Below are 16,322 nucleotides of genomic sequence, written 5' to 3' on the forward strand. Positions count from 1 at the left end.
CAACTAGGAAGATGGCGGTTGTCTTCCCCAGAAGAGATAAGTTAGGAAGTGGAAAAATGTAGCAGAACAGTCCAATCTCTCCATAGTTTAGGTTCTAGATTAATTTAGGAAGAAATTGAAGAAAAGCTAAAAGTCCAGATTGTTTGAAATGTAGACTTAAATTAATGAAAATAGTGAAAAATTAAACTGAGTAAGTAGAATGGGACCTAAGTGTAGACATTTTACAAACTGGTCATTTGGTCAACAAACAGTAAATTCTAACTATGGGGCAGCTTACATGGCTTGGTAAATAGGGAGCTAAGTCTGGTGGTCCTTGATTTAAATCTGGTCTCAGACACTTCCCAGTTGTGTGACCCTGGCCAATGTTTAGTTAACAATTCTAAGACAGAAGGTAGGGACTTAAAAAAAAAGTTCTTTCTGTGTGTTAGAACTGTGACACATGTTGGAGATACAAAGAAAATTAAAAACAGCTCTGCTTTTGTAAAGCTTGTATTTTAATGGGGGAGATGATAAGCAAATTCTGTGCACTCCTCACATCTTCTCCTTTTCTGCTCCCTGAACCCAGGGATACAATAAATAAGTTTAAACCATTCCCCCCACCCCCTGATTGTAGAGTGAAGGATGGATGGAGAAATGAGATATTGAATTTAAGGAGATAATTTATAGACCTATTTCAATAGTCTAGGCAAGAGATGGTAAGGTTCTAAAATAAATTCATTGAAATGAGTACAGGTAAAAGAATATATACAGGTGAGATTGCCGAGTTAGAATGAACAGGAGTTGGTTATAGATCCCCAACTGACATTTGGAGGGAGGGAGAAGGATGTATCAAAGGTAACTGCTGTTTCTAGTCTGGATGATTGGGATCAAATAAGGACTCTTCTGTTTGTCATTTAAAGCTTTATACAATATAGCCTATTCTTAGCTCTCCAATCTCTTTATAAGTTATTCCCTTCTGTGCACTCTTTGTTCTAGCCATCTTGGTCTTGATACTGTTTCTCATATGTGACCCCTTATTTCCCAGTGTTACAGCTTTGCAATGGTTTTCTTCCATACCTTAAATGCTCTTTCTTCTTGATTTTGTTTATTTGAATCCAGTTTCCATCAAGTTTCAAATCAAGTGTCATCTTCCCCATGAAACTTTCCTGGTATCCATCAGCTGGTAGTGCCTTCCCATCTGAGGTTGCCTTGTTTGTGCTTTATGTATGTCTTGCGCAAACAAGTTCTCCATTGGGCGGGATGTCAGATCTTTGATGGTAGAGGCTGTTTCTTTTTTCCTTTGTATTCTAAAGAATTAGTCCAGTTCCTGACACATAACAGACACATAAAAGTGTTGTTTGGTTTTTGTTTTTGCTATTAAAAGTGGGGAAGTTGTTATAGGTATATTTATGGTGAAAGACAATGAATTCATTTCTGGATGTGTTAGTTTGTGAGGTGTTAAAGAGAAAGTTGTGGTGGAGATTTCCAGTAACCAATTGTTATATACGACTGGAGCTTAGAAGAGAATTTGGGGCTAGATAAATAAATACTATAAACTTCTGCATTGATATAACATTTTAAGCTATCACATAGATGAAATTAACAATAGAAACCATTTAGAGAGAGAAGAGAAATGAGAAGACATTCTTGACTTAACACATCTTAATTCATGTTAACCCATGTTTAAAGTAAAGAATAACTATAGAAGAGGAAGAACTATAGAAGGCAACCAAGAAGATAGAAAGGGGAGAAAAAGAGCAGAGCCAAAGATCACAGGAGCAATGTAGGTGAGGGTTTCTGTAACATTCAAGAGTTACTAGTTTATAACTGCCACCAAATTCCTGCTCTGATACCTATTTTGTGTGATAAAGACAAACAGGAGTGGATCAGATATAGATAAAAGAACTGACTGATTGTGTAGACTCAAAACACAGTCTAAATTGGTCAATATCAACATAGTCAGTCTTCAGTGGAATAGCTAAACACTTTGTTTTACCTATATTGTTTAATATTTTCTCAATAATTCACATGAAAGGATAGATGTCATGCCTAAAGCTAGCATACACGAAATGCCAAAGTCAAGTGCCAAAATTATCTTGACAGCCTAGATAACTGGGCTGAATCTAATTGGGTAAAAATGAATTTGGATGAAAGTTTTACATTTGGATTAAAAAAATGTGGCTTTGATGATCTCATCAGCAACTGTGGATTTACTTTCACTGTAAAGATGACTGATCTATATATCTAGCATTCCTCTCATTCTTGAGGTCTAGTTCTACTTTACTGACTACTTTTTGGATATCTCAAACTGGATATCCTTTAGAGAACTCAAATCCAACATGAAAAAGAGAATTCTCTAACCTTTCAAACATGTTCTTTTAAAATAGTTGTCATTTTTAGAAATTGTTCTTTGAATTCTGCTCACTTCATTTTTCATCAGCTCATTGAGGTCTTCCAATTTCCCATTCCAAACATCCATATCATCATCTTAATATTTCATTTCATGAATTTATTTAGAATCATACTATTTGGGTTCTCCCCCAATTCCTAGTTTTTTGCTATATATTTGTGATCTCTCTCTCTATTTCTCTCTCCATATCTATCTATCTATCTATCTATCTATCTATCTATCTATCTATCTATCTATCTATCTATCTATCTATCTGTGTCTGCCTATCTAGATGCAGTTGATTTAATGTGGATTTTCCTGAACTTTGATGAAGTTATTATTTCCATTTTTTTAGTTGTTTTTGGAATTCTCTACTTAAACCATCATGCTGTCTAAGAAAAAATTTTTTTCCTTTTTGTCTATCTTCATTCTGTTAACTTCTTTTTCTTATTACCATAACTACTATTTCTATCTGTATATCAAAAAAGTAATGGTGATAATAGGCATTCTTGCTTAACCTTTTTAGCAATAAGATCTCTAGTTTATTTTATTCCATACTAAAATGATTAATTTTGTTTCTACATAGATATGACTATATCAAAGAAAAATCCATTTATTACAATTTTAACAGACATGACTGTTGTATGTAGTCAAAAACATTTTCTGCTTTTATCAATATGATAGTTTTATTTTGTTTTCCTTACTCTCTTTTGCATAGGTATTTGCCAAAATATTAGGCCAACTCCAAACTTGTGATATAAATCCAAGTTATAGAATGTTGTTGCTGTTTCTCAAATCTTAATTTTGTTTTTGTATCAGTGATCATTAGTCATTTTGGTACATATTTTTCTTAATTTATTTTGACTCCCTCTGGTTTAGATATCAAAATAATATTTGTATTATATAAAGAAATTTGTAGGGTCTCTTCTTTTTCTATTTGCAATATTGTAATTAATTTTTCTTTAAATACTTGCTAGAATTCATGCGTAAATCCATCTTGCCCTAGTTTTGTCCTCTTTGGGAGTTTATTTGTAGACATTTACTTTTCTGATATTGGGTTATTTAAATGTTCTATTTTTCCTTTAATTAACATGGGTTTTTTACATTTTTATTAGCATTCATCCTTTTCTTCTGCTAGCAACTATATTAGCATTAGCACTAGGCAAAAATATCTTCCAAAATTTTTCTCTATTACCTCCAATGATTATGAATTTTCCTTTTAAAATTCATTTAATTTTTCCTTTTGAATTGTTTGGTTTTTAATTTAATTTTTAAAAATCATATTATTTTATTGTTATTAAAACCATCTTATTTATTTTTTGCTTTAGATCTTACTAAAATTTTGTTAACCTCGTATTTTTAGAATTTCTATTTTGTTCTTTAGTTATAAATCTTATCTGAATATTGTAAATTTTGGCATGTTGCTTTGTTATTGTAATTTTCTTTGATGAAATTGCATACTGTTTTTATATTTAGTTCTTTAATGGACCAATTCATTAGAGGCACAGTGGGTAGAATGCTGGGCCAGGGGTCAAGAAGACCTGAGTTCAAATTTGACCTCATACATTTACCACATCTGTGACTGTGGGCAAATCACTTCTTTGCCTCAGTTTTCTCATCTGTAAAATAAGCTGCAGGAAAAGGCAAACCACTACAGTATCTTTGCCAAGAGAGAATCCCAGAAAGGGAAACAGTCAGAAATGAACAATAATTACTAAACAAAAAGAAGATATTGTGTTTCATTAATTTTAATGATCTCTTCAAAGTCCCAAAAATATAATTTTTATTGCAATGATATCAGTATTTTTTTTGTTTAGAATTTCTATTTTATGTACTTTTCATAAAGTATTTATGTGCAAAATATATGGATATATAGGCAGTTTTTGTCATAGTGCCATGTGAAACCAAGAAATATACGAGCTCCTTTTTGTTCTTTTACCTTAATTTCTATGGCTTATATGTCATCTCTAATTTGTCTCAAACTCTATTCAGGTTCTTCTTTCTTATTTTTCTTTAGATCTGAAAGGAATACATTGAAAATCACCTTCTATTATAATTTTAATGTCCATTTCTCCCTGGAAAATTTGATTCATTTTTCTATTATAAATTTGTTGCATATGTTAAATATTGCTATTGATTCATTATTAATGATACCTTTAAGTATAATGTAGTTCTCTGACTATCACTTTTCTTATTAAATCTAAATTTACTGATATCATACTTGTTACTTCTACTTTTTTTAATTTAGCTGAAACACAACAGATTTTGCTTGCTCCAGCCTCTCATTTTAACTCTCTTTAAATCCTTATGATTCAAGTACATTTATTATAAATAATATATTTCTATTTTGTAGCATTATTTCTTTCTAAACCATTCTTCTCTCTTCTGGCTTTTGAATGATTTCATCCAATATATATTCAGGTTGTGGTTGTTAATTGTGGATTGCTCTCAATTCTATTCTCTCTCTTTTTTATACCCATACCTTGTGTCTTAGTATCAGTTCTAAGACAGAAGAGCAATTAGGACTAGGCAATCAGCATTAAATGATAATACAACTAGGAAATGTCTGAGGGCACATTTGAACCCAAATCCTCCTGACTCTATGTCTGGTTCTTTATCAATTGTGCTATCTAGGATCCCTTGAATTCTATGCTCTTATACTTCCATCTTTGCTCCTATTCTTTACAAAGAGGAAGAGGTTGGTGAGAGAGAATGAGCGTGCTTCAGACAGATGCTCTATATTTGATACTATCTACTTCATGCCTTTTCATTGGATGTCCCCATATCTAAAATTATTTCCCTCCTCATATTTGCCTCCTAACTTTCCTGTTCTCTATCTTCAGTTCAAATCCTTATGTTTTTGGAGGCTTTTTTTGGGTAATACTGCTTATGTTCCATGTCTTCCTTCTGAGAATGGCTTTCCTTTATTCTGTATTTGTCTCATACATACAAAGTTATTATCATGTTGTCTCTACCATTATAATGTGAGCTCCTTTGGGGCAAGGATCATTACCCTTGTTCCCCTGCTCCATTAAAAAATATCCCCAGCATTAGAACAGTGCCTGGCACATAAGTCCTTAATAAATATTTCTGATTAACTGACTGATGGATTGACTGACAAGATGATAGAGTAACGGATAGACAGGCATTGTTATGGAAAAAAGGTTTTTTTCCTTCAATACAAATGGTGGAATCTGAGCATAATATGAGTCAGAAGTAGGATGTGGTAGTGAAAAAAAAATCTGCATGATTGGGGCAGGTAGGTGGCTCAGTAGATTGAGACACAGACCTAAAGATTGGAGATCCTGAGTTCAAATGTGGCCTCAGACACCTACTACCTGTGTGACCTGGACAAGTCATTTAATCCTAATTGCCTAGCCCACACCATTCTTCTGCCTTGGAACCAATACACAGTATTGATTCTAAGATGGAAGGCAAGAATTTAAAAAAGAGAGAGAGACAGATACGTAACTCCTAGGAATCAGAAAGTGATAATTCCATTGTACTTTGAACTAGACAGGCACCATTTGGACTATTGTGTTCAGTTCTAGGGACACTGGTTGAGAATAGAATTGTGGTTAGATAGTATTTAGAGAAAGGAAATCAGAATGGTGAAAATTTTGATCTCAGTTACTTCCTAGCTTTGTGACCCTGGAAGAGTCACTTAAACCCCATTGTTAAACTTTATCATCCTTTTGTATAGGAACCGACACAGAGTATTGGTTCTAACTCAGAAGGGTTTCAAAATAAATAAATGAATATTTGTTTCCACACTGGATAGGTGATTTCATTTATTTGGCAAATGACTCATTGGGGGAACTCACTCAATCAGTGCAGATTGGTGTTTTCCTTGCAACCTAGAATTAAAAAAATATTTATTACATTCATTATTTTTGAATTACATGTAAAAATTGTAATATTCATTTTTTGAATTTTGAGTTCCAAATTCCCTTTCTTCCTCCTGCTCATCCTCTACTCCTTGGGAAGGCAAGTGATTTGACATTCATGAGAAACACACTTCCATGCTTATTGGCAACCTAAACTCTTTAAGCGTTATCTAGAGCACTGACTGGTTCAGGGACTCATAGCCACTGGATGTGAGAGACTTTGGATCTCGGTTCTTCTGTCTCAAGTCCTTCTACCTAGCTCTTACACCAAACTGTCTGTTTCCTAGTTCCGAGCAATAATTTCAGTTTGAAAGAGAAAAGTCATTACCTCACCTATATTCTTGTTCTTCTTCCTTATTGAAAATAAGGCATAAATGCATCATTAAGCATGAAAAGTCTTTTGGGGATGATTGTGCTCAGATTACCTACATGGCTCATTTACTTTATCTCTATGTAATGAGAATTATATAAAAAACACAGCACTTCTCAAATATATTTAATGTTAGTGATATTAAAAAAAAACCCAAAGTTTACTGTCACTCTGCTAGTCAGAGGTCCTTAGTGACTGTTTTGCCTCTGTGGTAAAATAGAGCATCCTCATCCTGGCAACCAAAACCTTCCTCTAAATGATGTCCACATGCTTTCCATTATTATTTCATATTATTCTCTACGTCGTGAATTCTCCATTTTTGACAGAGTACCTTCAAGAGTTATCTATACTCCATGAGTTCTTAAGGTGACAGGTCAATTGTCAGTGTTCAAGGATCTAGCGAGTGGAGTGGCAGAGCAGATCTTCCTCTGTCTTACCATAAGGATTGTAGTTGGTCATTCTCTGCCATGCCAATGGTCAATGCCAGGAAGACCTGTGTTCAAATCTTGCTTATGATACAAACTGGCTATTGTAAACATGAACAAATTACTTAGCCTTTATGTGCTCTGGGAAACTCTCTAACTGTAGAAGTGGCTGATTTTTATAGATAAATGGAATTTTCTTTATAGTCTTTTGTTCTTTATGCTTTTACCCTGAGACCCCATTGAAAACCACTTACAGTTTAAGCTTGAATCTTATCTAGAGTCTTCTCCAAAAGGTATTGGAAAACTACTTGTGGTACAATATAGATCAAGTATAGAACAATTATATATCTAATTGACATAAAAGACATGCTTGAAACAAACATTATTCATAGTAAAATATATGGGTTCCATCATAGTGAGCATTAAATTTAAACAAAAATTGCTACTGACTAAAGACAACTGTTACCCCTTTCTTTATTCTGAGTAACTTCTTATTAAGAATATTTTAAAATGATCCTCCCAAGTATATTTCATCTGATTCATCAAGTCTTTAAAAATCACATAAAAACTGTCAAAAAGTTGAAATGATTTACTTTCTTCAGTTTTAAAGTAATATTTGTAATTGTAGCTCATTGATTTTTTCCTAGCTCCAGGCAAAGTGGTAAATCTCACTGTGGAGACCTTCAATTATTCAGCAGTCAATCTAATTTGGTATTTGCCTCGGCAACCAAATGGTAAGATCACCAGCTTCAAGATCAGTGTCAAGCACGCAAGAAGTGGCATCATTGTGAAAGACGTCTCTATTAAAGTGGAGGATCTTCTGTCAGGGAAGCTACCAGAATGTAATGTAAGTATCATAAAATGCTTTCCATATTTTGGTCATTTCCAAAAAAGTTGTTTCATTAAATTTAATGTATCTTTATCAAGAGCTATATAATTCCCCAATTTTTAAAAAAAAATAAGGACCTCTTTTTTTTTTCTTAAGGTCAAAAACGTCCATGAATCCCATCTCCTCCCATATGATAGCAGTCATGCTATTTGGCAAAACCTTTTTTTTTTTTAACATAAAAGTACTTTTTGGATTCCTTTCAAATAGCAATCATATGATTGGAATCTGTTGACCAAGAATTCATGACAACTTTTATATCACGATATATATATATCTTTATGACATGATGACTATACATGATGACATAAAAGTAACCAGGAATTTAGTAATGTTTTAAAATTAATTTTTATTTTATTATAATAGTAAAATTCATCCAAAAGCCAAACACTCTTAGAAAAACTCTTTACAATTGCCAAAGTATCTCCCAAAGAGAGGTAATATTGTATTATAGGTATACCTGATTTCAAGTTCCATCTCTGGTGCGCAGACTGTGTGATTGAGGTCAAGTGATGATCTTTCAGTGACCCAAAAAACTCTTTCAAGCCAAGAAGAGTTACCAATCTTTATTGGTAGAACAAATTTCCTCCTGAGGAGTTCCTTACACTGATAAAGTCATAAACCCTTTCAGGAGGGGAGGGAAAAGTACATTAGAAGATACCAATACATATGTGAGAGCCATTTGTTCAGCTTTTGGAAAGTATGACTGAAAAGTAATTATGAAAATGATAGCATTTGGAGTCCTGACTCAATGGAATAACTTTGTAACCTCCCTTTGAATCATAGTCCAAAGGTTGTAGATATCGCCCAATTCTATTGGTTTTTGTCTAAAATGGAAGTGATTATGTGATGCTAAATATGACTACAGTGCTTCATTCAAGAAAGCTCTAGACTAGTCTTTGTCATCCAACAATACATATTTATAAGCCACGTGCTATTTCTAGGCATTGTGGTTGGCACTACAGGTAAAAAGACAAAAAACAGGAGTCTTCTTTTCAAGGTCATTATCTCTTGGGCAAAACAAATACACATATAAAGGCACACAGTAATTAAACAAAAAATAAAGCAACGGGGGCAGCTGGGTAGCTCCGTGGATTGAGAGTCAGGCGTAGAGATGGGAGGTCTTAGGTTCAAATCTGGCCTCAGACACTTCCCAGCTGTGTGACCCTGGGCAAGTCACTTGACCCCCATTGCCTAGCCCTTACCACTCTTCTGCCTTGGAAACAATACACAGTATTGACTCCAAGATGGAAGGCAAGGGTTTAAAAAAATAAAAATAATAGAGCAAGAAGGACATGTTTGGAGTTGAGTGGGATATAGAAATTGAGGACTTCAGGAAAGGCTTGATGTAAAGCAATATTCGAGTTTCAAAGACAACAGGATTTTTTAGTGAATAAGGCAGGGAATACAACTATAAGGAAAAAAATAACATTCATGGGTGGGGACTAAGTAAAATGCCATGAGAGAGTTAAAGAGGCAGAGATAACTTCCAGATGGGAGTAGAAACAGTTGAGAGCAAGACTGAAGGAAGGGGACATTAAAGTCTAAGAAATTCTTAGTCTAATTCTTGATTTAAAAGAGGTAAAAAGTAATCTGAGTGAGTGTCCATAGAATCTTATATTTGCACTTATTTGTGATGTGAAAAACATTTATTCACATATCATATCTGTATATATATATACATAGAAATCTATATGTATACATTTATATATGCACTTATGCATATACACAAAGAAATATAACTTGGAATTCTAACCCTGAGGCATTTTGCATAATGCTATATATAGGAGATTTCTAATTGGTAGAGAGAAAACTGATCATTAGAAATTAAATAATCAGCAAGTATTTATTAAATACCAACTATGTACCTTCCTTTTGAAACTAATTTTTATTTTATATATGCATATTTACATATTCATTTTTATTCATATTTTAGATTTTATTATTTATGAATTTGTATTTAATTTACAAATACATATGTATAAATCTGTTTTATAATGTACATATATCTATAATTTTATATTTTACATCTAAATTTATAAATACATATTTATTTATACTATATTTGAATGCTATTTTCCCATTAGACTATAAGCTTTCTGAGGGAAGGGATGTGTTTATCCGTCCCTTTCTTTGTCTCTTTAGAAGCTAGTAGAGTGTTTGAAGGCATAGAGTAAGAACTTATCAAAGGCAACCTAAATTATGTTAAATATATTAAAGTTGACATTTCTTTTTAAGGTTTACAAAGTGCTTTATACCCATAGACTGTTTTGATCCTCACAATAAGCTGGTGAGATAGGTATTACAATTATCACTTATTTCTTTATTTTTTACTGGATATATGTTTTCAACTGGATAGTTGTCTCTAAGTGTCTCCCTCTATCAACTGAGAAGAGCAATTGAGATAAAAAAATCTGCAAATTATATAATCTTAGAGAACTGGTTGGAACAATTAAATATTAAGTGTCTTGTTCGTGGTCAGATAGCCAATAATTTTGGAGTGGATTTCAAAGCCAAATTTTCTTGACACTGAGGTCAGTTATTTATCTATTACACCAGAGTTCTCAAAGTGAGGTTCTTTATCTTAGAGGTATCATAGATTGACCCCAACCTGTCCATGACAAAAATGGAAATATGGGTAGCCTCCAACTCTCATGATAACACTTATACTTAATCCTTCAACATTCCTGAACTTGGCTCCTCTCTGCTGTATGAGTGCCCCAAGATTTCCCCTTTCTGAGTACACAATCAGCCCCTCGTGATTCCTAGGCATTTGCTGCAACAACTATGTAGGTGCCATTGGGAAAAGTCCATTCTAAGCCTCAACCTCCAGATGACTTTATAGCTGTGGCAAGCACCTACTAAGAATGCATTCTGTCCTGAGAATGATGAATGGTTAGCAATAACCTTGCCTTCCTCCTTTCCATTTTGGCTAAGACAGAATGAGTCACACAGAATGATTAGGCATGAATGGTCTCCATTATGATCTTCGTTATAGAAATCAGTATATTATCTTCTCTTTCAAATGTCCCTGTTAGATTTAAGGGAATTATTATCCTTTCAGTCACCCAGGTTCTTACCATTTCAGCTTTGATTCTCCACTTTCCTTCGACATCTAAATCCAACTAGTTGCCTATTCTCATTATTTCTACCTCTACATGTCTTACACCTGCCCTTTTCTCTTCGTTCCACATCAGTCAAGCTCTTGCCCTCTTTTGGACCAGTGAAAACCTCCCAAGTGGTCCCCAGTTTCACATCTCTCCCTTCTCTAATCAGAGCTTCCCAGAGCTACCAAAATGGTTTTCCTAAAGTAATATTCTGATCATGTCACTACTTTACTCAATAAATTCCAATATCTCCCAATTTACTTTAAGACCAAATATAATTTTATCCTTATAATTTTTAATTATTTATTTATTTAAATGAAAATTTCATTTTCATTCCTATTTAGATATATTAGATATTAGATATATTAGATACATTTAGATAAATCATAAAATATACAATAAAATCTTAAAAATATACATAATCACTAGTGCAATAGCATTTGTATATAATTTATAAATAAGTAAATATATACATATGGGAACGTACTCATAAAATATATATATATATTTAGATCAGTAATTATATATTACATATATCTTTATACCTGCATATAGATGTATTATTCATAGGGTTTTGTGATCAGAATGTTTAGAGGCTACTGCCCTTGACTGTATTGACTCTCATAATACAGCTATTATTATTCTCATTTCATACACTAAGAAACTAAGGTTCAGAAACCTTAGATGATTTAAGAAATGATCAAACAGCTTTTCAGGGTTGGAAGGGGACTCTCAGGTATATCTGAGTCTAATAGATGGTGGTATAGAATATTGGCCTGGGAATTTGGATATCTTGTGTTCTGATCCTGTCACAGACATTTAGTTGCCATGTAAACCTAACAAGTTACTTACCTTCTCTTAGCCTCAGTTTCCTCATCTATAAAATGCAGATAATAATAAATATTCCTGACTCTGTGCTCAGTTCTCTATCTTCACTGTGCCACCATAGCTGACTCTAAATGAGATAATAAAAGTAAAAGTAAAAAAATAAAAGACTTTGCAAACCTTAATTCAATATACAAATGTTAGTTATTTCTAAATCTCAAGATCTTAGAGAAGTGCTTTTCACTATATTACTTTGTCCACAGCCCTTAGCACAATTCCTGTTGTACATACTAAGTGCTTAATAAAGAAATATTTATGGACTGACTGATTGATTGACTTTCAGTGAGCATCAGATTATAGTAGACACACCATTGCATTGTTTATTTGTTTGCTTTTCCATTCACATCAAATCATTTTGTTCAATAGGAGAACAGTGAGTCTTTTTTGTGGAGTACGACCAGACCTTCACCAACTTCTGGTAGAGCTACATCTCCTCCCCGTGTCACATATATGCCCAATGCTCTGGCAATGAGTCGAAAAAGTTCTGTGTGGAATGAACCAATCAGTTTTGTAGTAACTCACCTAAGGCCATATACCACATATCTGTTTGAAGTCTCTGCTGTTACTACAGAAGCAGGTTACATCGACAGTACCATCGTCAGAACACCTGAATCAGGTGTGTATTTTTTGTGGGGATTGGGGAATGGGAAGAAGAAAGGGAGAGGGAGAGGACTTAAACTATGAAAAAAGCCAATGCATATTTTAAATGAATCAAAATGATCTCATAATACTTTTATTTAGGTTTTCTTTATTGGTTGTTTTTCTTTTGGAGGTCTTTCTTTAAAACAACAAAAATCATTAATAACATCTGATAAAGCAACTTCAAATCTCTGAGAATCTTTTCATGTCCTAGTAAGGACAGAGGAAGTAAAGATGATATCAAAAACAAAACCAAAAAAGAGAGAAAGAAATTGAAAATAGGTTTCTTTAGTCTAGTTCCTTTGAATATAACTCTTACCATTTTTAATCATTCCTTCATTCTTTCCTTTCCTTCCTTCCTTTCCTTTCATTATATAAATAGTATATTAGTAATTCATTTGTTAATTAAGGAGTCAATCTAGGTTCTGTGATATTTTTTTCAAAATATATTTTGATAACTGGGTTTCAATATATTTGTTTGCTTTTGTAATCTTATATATTGTCATTTATTAATTTTACAAAAACATTTACTGCTTATTACATTTACTTTGAGAAGAGGTACACAGGTTTTTCAGATTACCAGACCCACAAATATTTGAAGAACCCTGCTCTAAATCCTTTTTTGTAAAAAAGAGAATTGAATTCAATGACCCCTTACATTCCTAATTTATTTTTTGTTGACTCTATGAATTAATGAGTATAAGGAATTTCCAAAGAGGAAACTCCCTTTATCAGTGAAGGTTGTCAACTTCTCTCCAAATTATAATTTTTGCAAGTGTCTGAGCCACTGAAAGTGCAAGTGAGTTCCTCAGGATCACTCTGCCAGTATATTTTCTGAAGCAGGATTTAAAGACAAGCTCAGAATTCATCATGCCATGCTGTCTTTCATGGATGGATCCTTACAACCCTAAATCCTTTGATGTTAGCCTTTATCATTAATTTTGCTCTCTTTAAGGCCAGCAGTACTCCTGGAAATCCCAACACTAATAAAGTCTTATGGATTTCAATATAAATTTTTAAATGCTACCCATTCTCTTCTTGATGCAAAAATATTTTGTCTAAGATTTACATGCCTATTCAGGTGGGTACACTTCAGATTTATATATTTTGTAACCAAAGTAGTTATGAAACGAAAGTTATTATAATCCCTGTGTCCTGTGTACCAAACACTAGACATTTTAGCTCTAATAGTATTAGAGTCAAAAGGAAAAATATTTGATGAACCAATTCGATTTTAATTCCTAAAAATGGTTCAAGTAACAAATCATTTTTCCCCTATGGTGATTAATCATTTGTATTTGACATTTAGCTTCATAAAGTATTTTATTTTGGATTTTTGGTTGTGTGAGTCATCTTTGAATGATATTATCTCCCCCATCATCTTTCTTATTCATCAAAGTTAGAAATACTTTTATTAATGTTAGATTTAAAAAAAGTGTTACGCTGGAAATATTTTGAGAAATCTTATTTAGATCAATTTAACTACCTTTTTCAGTTAAAAGTCTTTATGCATAAAATGTTTGACAAGAAGCATAGATTAAGCAATATGAAAAATAAGTAGTATTGATTTAGATAACTAAAGTAAACATTCCTCTAATTTTGAAATACCAAATATTAATATAAGATATAAATAAACCTGCCAGTGGTAACCAGGAGCTCGGTCCACATTTCTGCTATGGTTGTTAATAGATCCACCAGTAAACATGGCATCAATGGTTTTAAAAGTGTGTTCAAGCCATTGGCTGCTTTTCAGAGATGATGCAACAAACCACGTGTCATCTGGTTGAAATTTATCTAAAATTACTACAGAGATAAAAATCTCAGTAAAATTGAATCATAAGACAATTCATAAGTAAATAACATGTACCATGTTAAAATATCTACCATAATCAACATTAATGACAAATTAGTCTGATCAGTCAGTTAACATACATTTATTAATGACTTTTATGTGCTCAGTGCTAGGAATACAAAGGCAAAAGAGAGTTCCTGCACTCAACAAGTGTATAACAATCAGAACAAAGACAGTACACCAGAGGAAGCTGAAAAGTGGGAAAGGAAATTGAGGAGGGAGCCCCTTGGAGAAATCAGCCCTTTCTTCTTTCTTTTTTTCTTAACTTCTTTCTTCTTCTTCTTCTTCTTCTTCTTCTTCTTCTTCTTCTTCTTCTTCTTCTTCTTCTTCTTCTTCTTCTTCTTCTTCTTCTTCTTCTTCTTCTTCTTCTTCTTCTTCTTCTTCTTCTTCTTCTTCTTCTTCTTCTTCTTCTTCTTCTTCTTCTTCTTCTTCTTCTTCTTCTTCTTCTTCTTCTTCTTCTTCTTCTTCTTCTTCTTCTTCTTCTTCTTCTTCTTCTTCTTCTTCTTCTTCTTCTTCTTCTTCTTCTTCTTCCTCCTCCTCTTCCTCCTCCTCCTCCTCTCCTCCTCCTCCTCCTCTTCCTCCTCCTCCTCCTCTCCTCCTCCTCCTCCTCTTCCTCCTCCTCCTCCTCTCCTCCTCCTCCTCCTCCTCCTCCTCCTCCTCCTCTCCTCCTCCTCCTCCTCCTCCTCTTCCTCCTTTACTTCCTGTCTTAGAATTAATACTGTGTTTTGATTCCAAGGCAGAAAAGCAATAACGCCTAGGCAATGGGGGTTAAGTGACTTGCACAGGATCACCAAGCTAGGAAGTGTCTCAGGCCATATTTGAATCCTAGGTTTCCTGTCTCTAAGCCTGCCTCTCAATTCATTGAACCACCTAGCTGGCCCCCAGACCCTCTTCTTAAATGAAAACCATTTGAGGAACTCTTCACTGTCTACCCTCCAAGGAGAGGTAGAGAAGGACCCCAGAAGTAGAAGACACTGAGGAAGTGTGAAGTTCAGGGCAGAAGTGATCTTATAGTTTGAAAATTCTGGCCATGTTGGAAAAGTCCAGAAGAGTATAGCTAGATGAAAATGATCAATGTACATATTTTACCTTCAGACTTTTCAGGTTGATATGGTTATTTTTCTCTTTTAAAAAAAAATATATATATATATTTCTAATTTAAAATATCTGTCTCTTTCATTCTCTGTCTCTATCTCTGTCCCCACAATGAAATTCCATACTCAATTCTTATTTATTATGTAAAGCTAATTAATATAAATAAATAACAATAATATGTTAATGTGTGTGTGTGTGGTTTTTTTTTTTTTTTGGTAGTCCCTGAAGATCCACCACAGAATTTGGCAACAGGCAACATAACAGAGAACTCTTTCTCTCTTTCCTGGGATCCACCAAGTATAGTAACAGGAAAATTTAGCTATAGAGTTGAACTCTATGGCCCAGCTGGTAAGTCCAAAACACTTTTATGGTCACCTTTTGGGGGAAGGATCATGATACGAGGCAGCTAGGTTTCTGTGACTTACTCAGGACTGTTCTATACAAAGCATGGACTTGAAACATAATAAGGAAATTTGAGACTTTTTAAAATGTTTTATTGCAAAGAGAATGTAGCTAGCCATGCTGTGCAAAATATAATCTGTTTAATTCATTCAGTAATGAGGTAGTATAGCTTTTAATACAGTTGTTCATTATTAGGAACAATGGAGAGACTCCTATTTCCTAAAATCTTTCTAGTTGGATTGCTCATTTGCTATAAATTCATTTAGTCTTAAGGCAATGCCTATATTTTGAGGTTGCTTTTAAACTTTAATAAATGAAAAACAAAAAAGGGCAGAGGGGACAAATTATTGGTACTTAATAATGGATGGATTTTATATTATTGGAAAGTTGATTGGCTGAACCTATT

General features: G+C 33.5%; 1 protein-coding gene across 1 annotated transcript in view; it reads left to right on the forward strand.

Annotated features, from left to right (window-relative positions):
* PTPRQ (protein tyrosine phosphatase receptor type Q) overlaps positions 1-16,322 on the forward strand; it is a 336,616-nt gene that overhangs the window by 58,058 nt on the left and 262,236 nt on the right. Inside the window, 3 exon segments of the mRNA XM_056798554.1 lie at positions 7,698-7,897; positions 12,295-12,544; positions 15,734-15,862. Coding sequence (XP_056654532.1) covers positions 7,698-7,897; positions 12,295-12,544; positions 15,734-15,862 — 579 coding nt within the window.

This window comes from Monodelphis domestica, chromosome 5, assembly GCF_027887165.1.
Source record: "Monodelphis domestica isolate mMonDom1 chromosome 5, mMonDom1.pri, whole genome shotgun sequence".
In the NCBI taxonomy this organism is placed as follows: Eukaryota; Metazoa; Chordata; class Mammalia; order Didelphimorphia; family Didelphidae; genus Monodelphis; species Monodelphis domestica.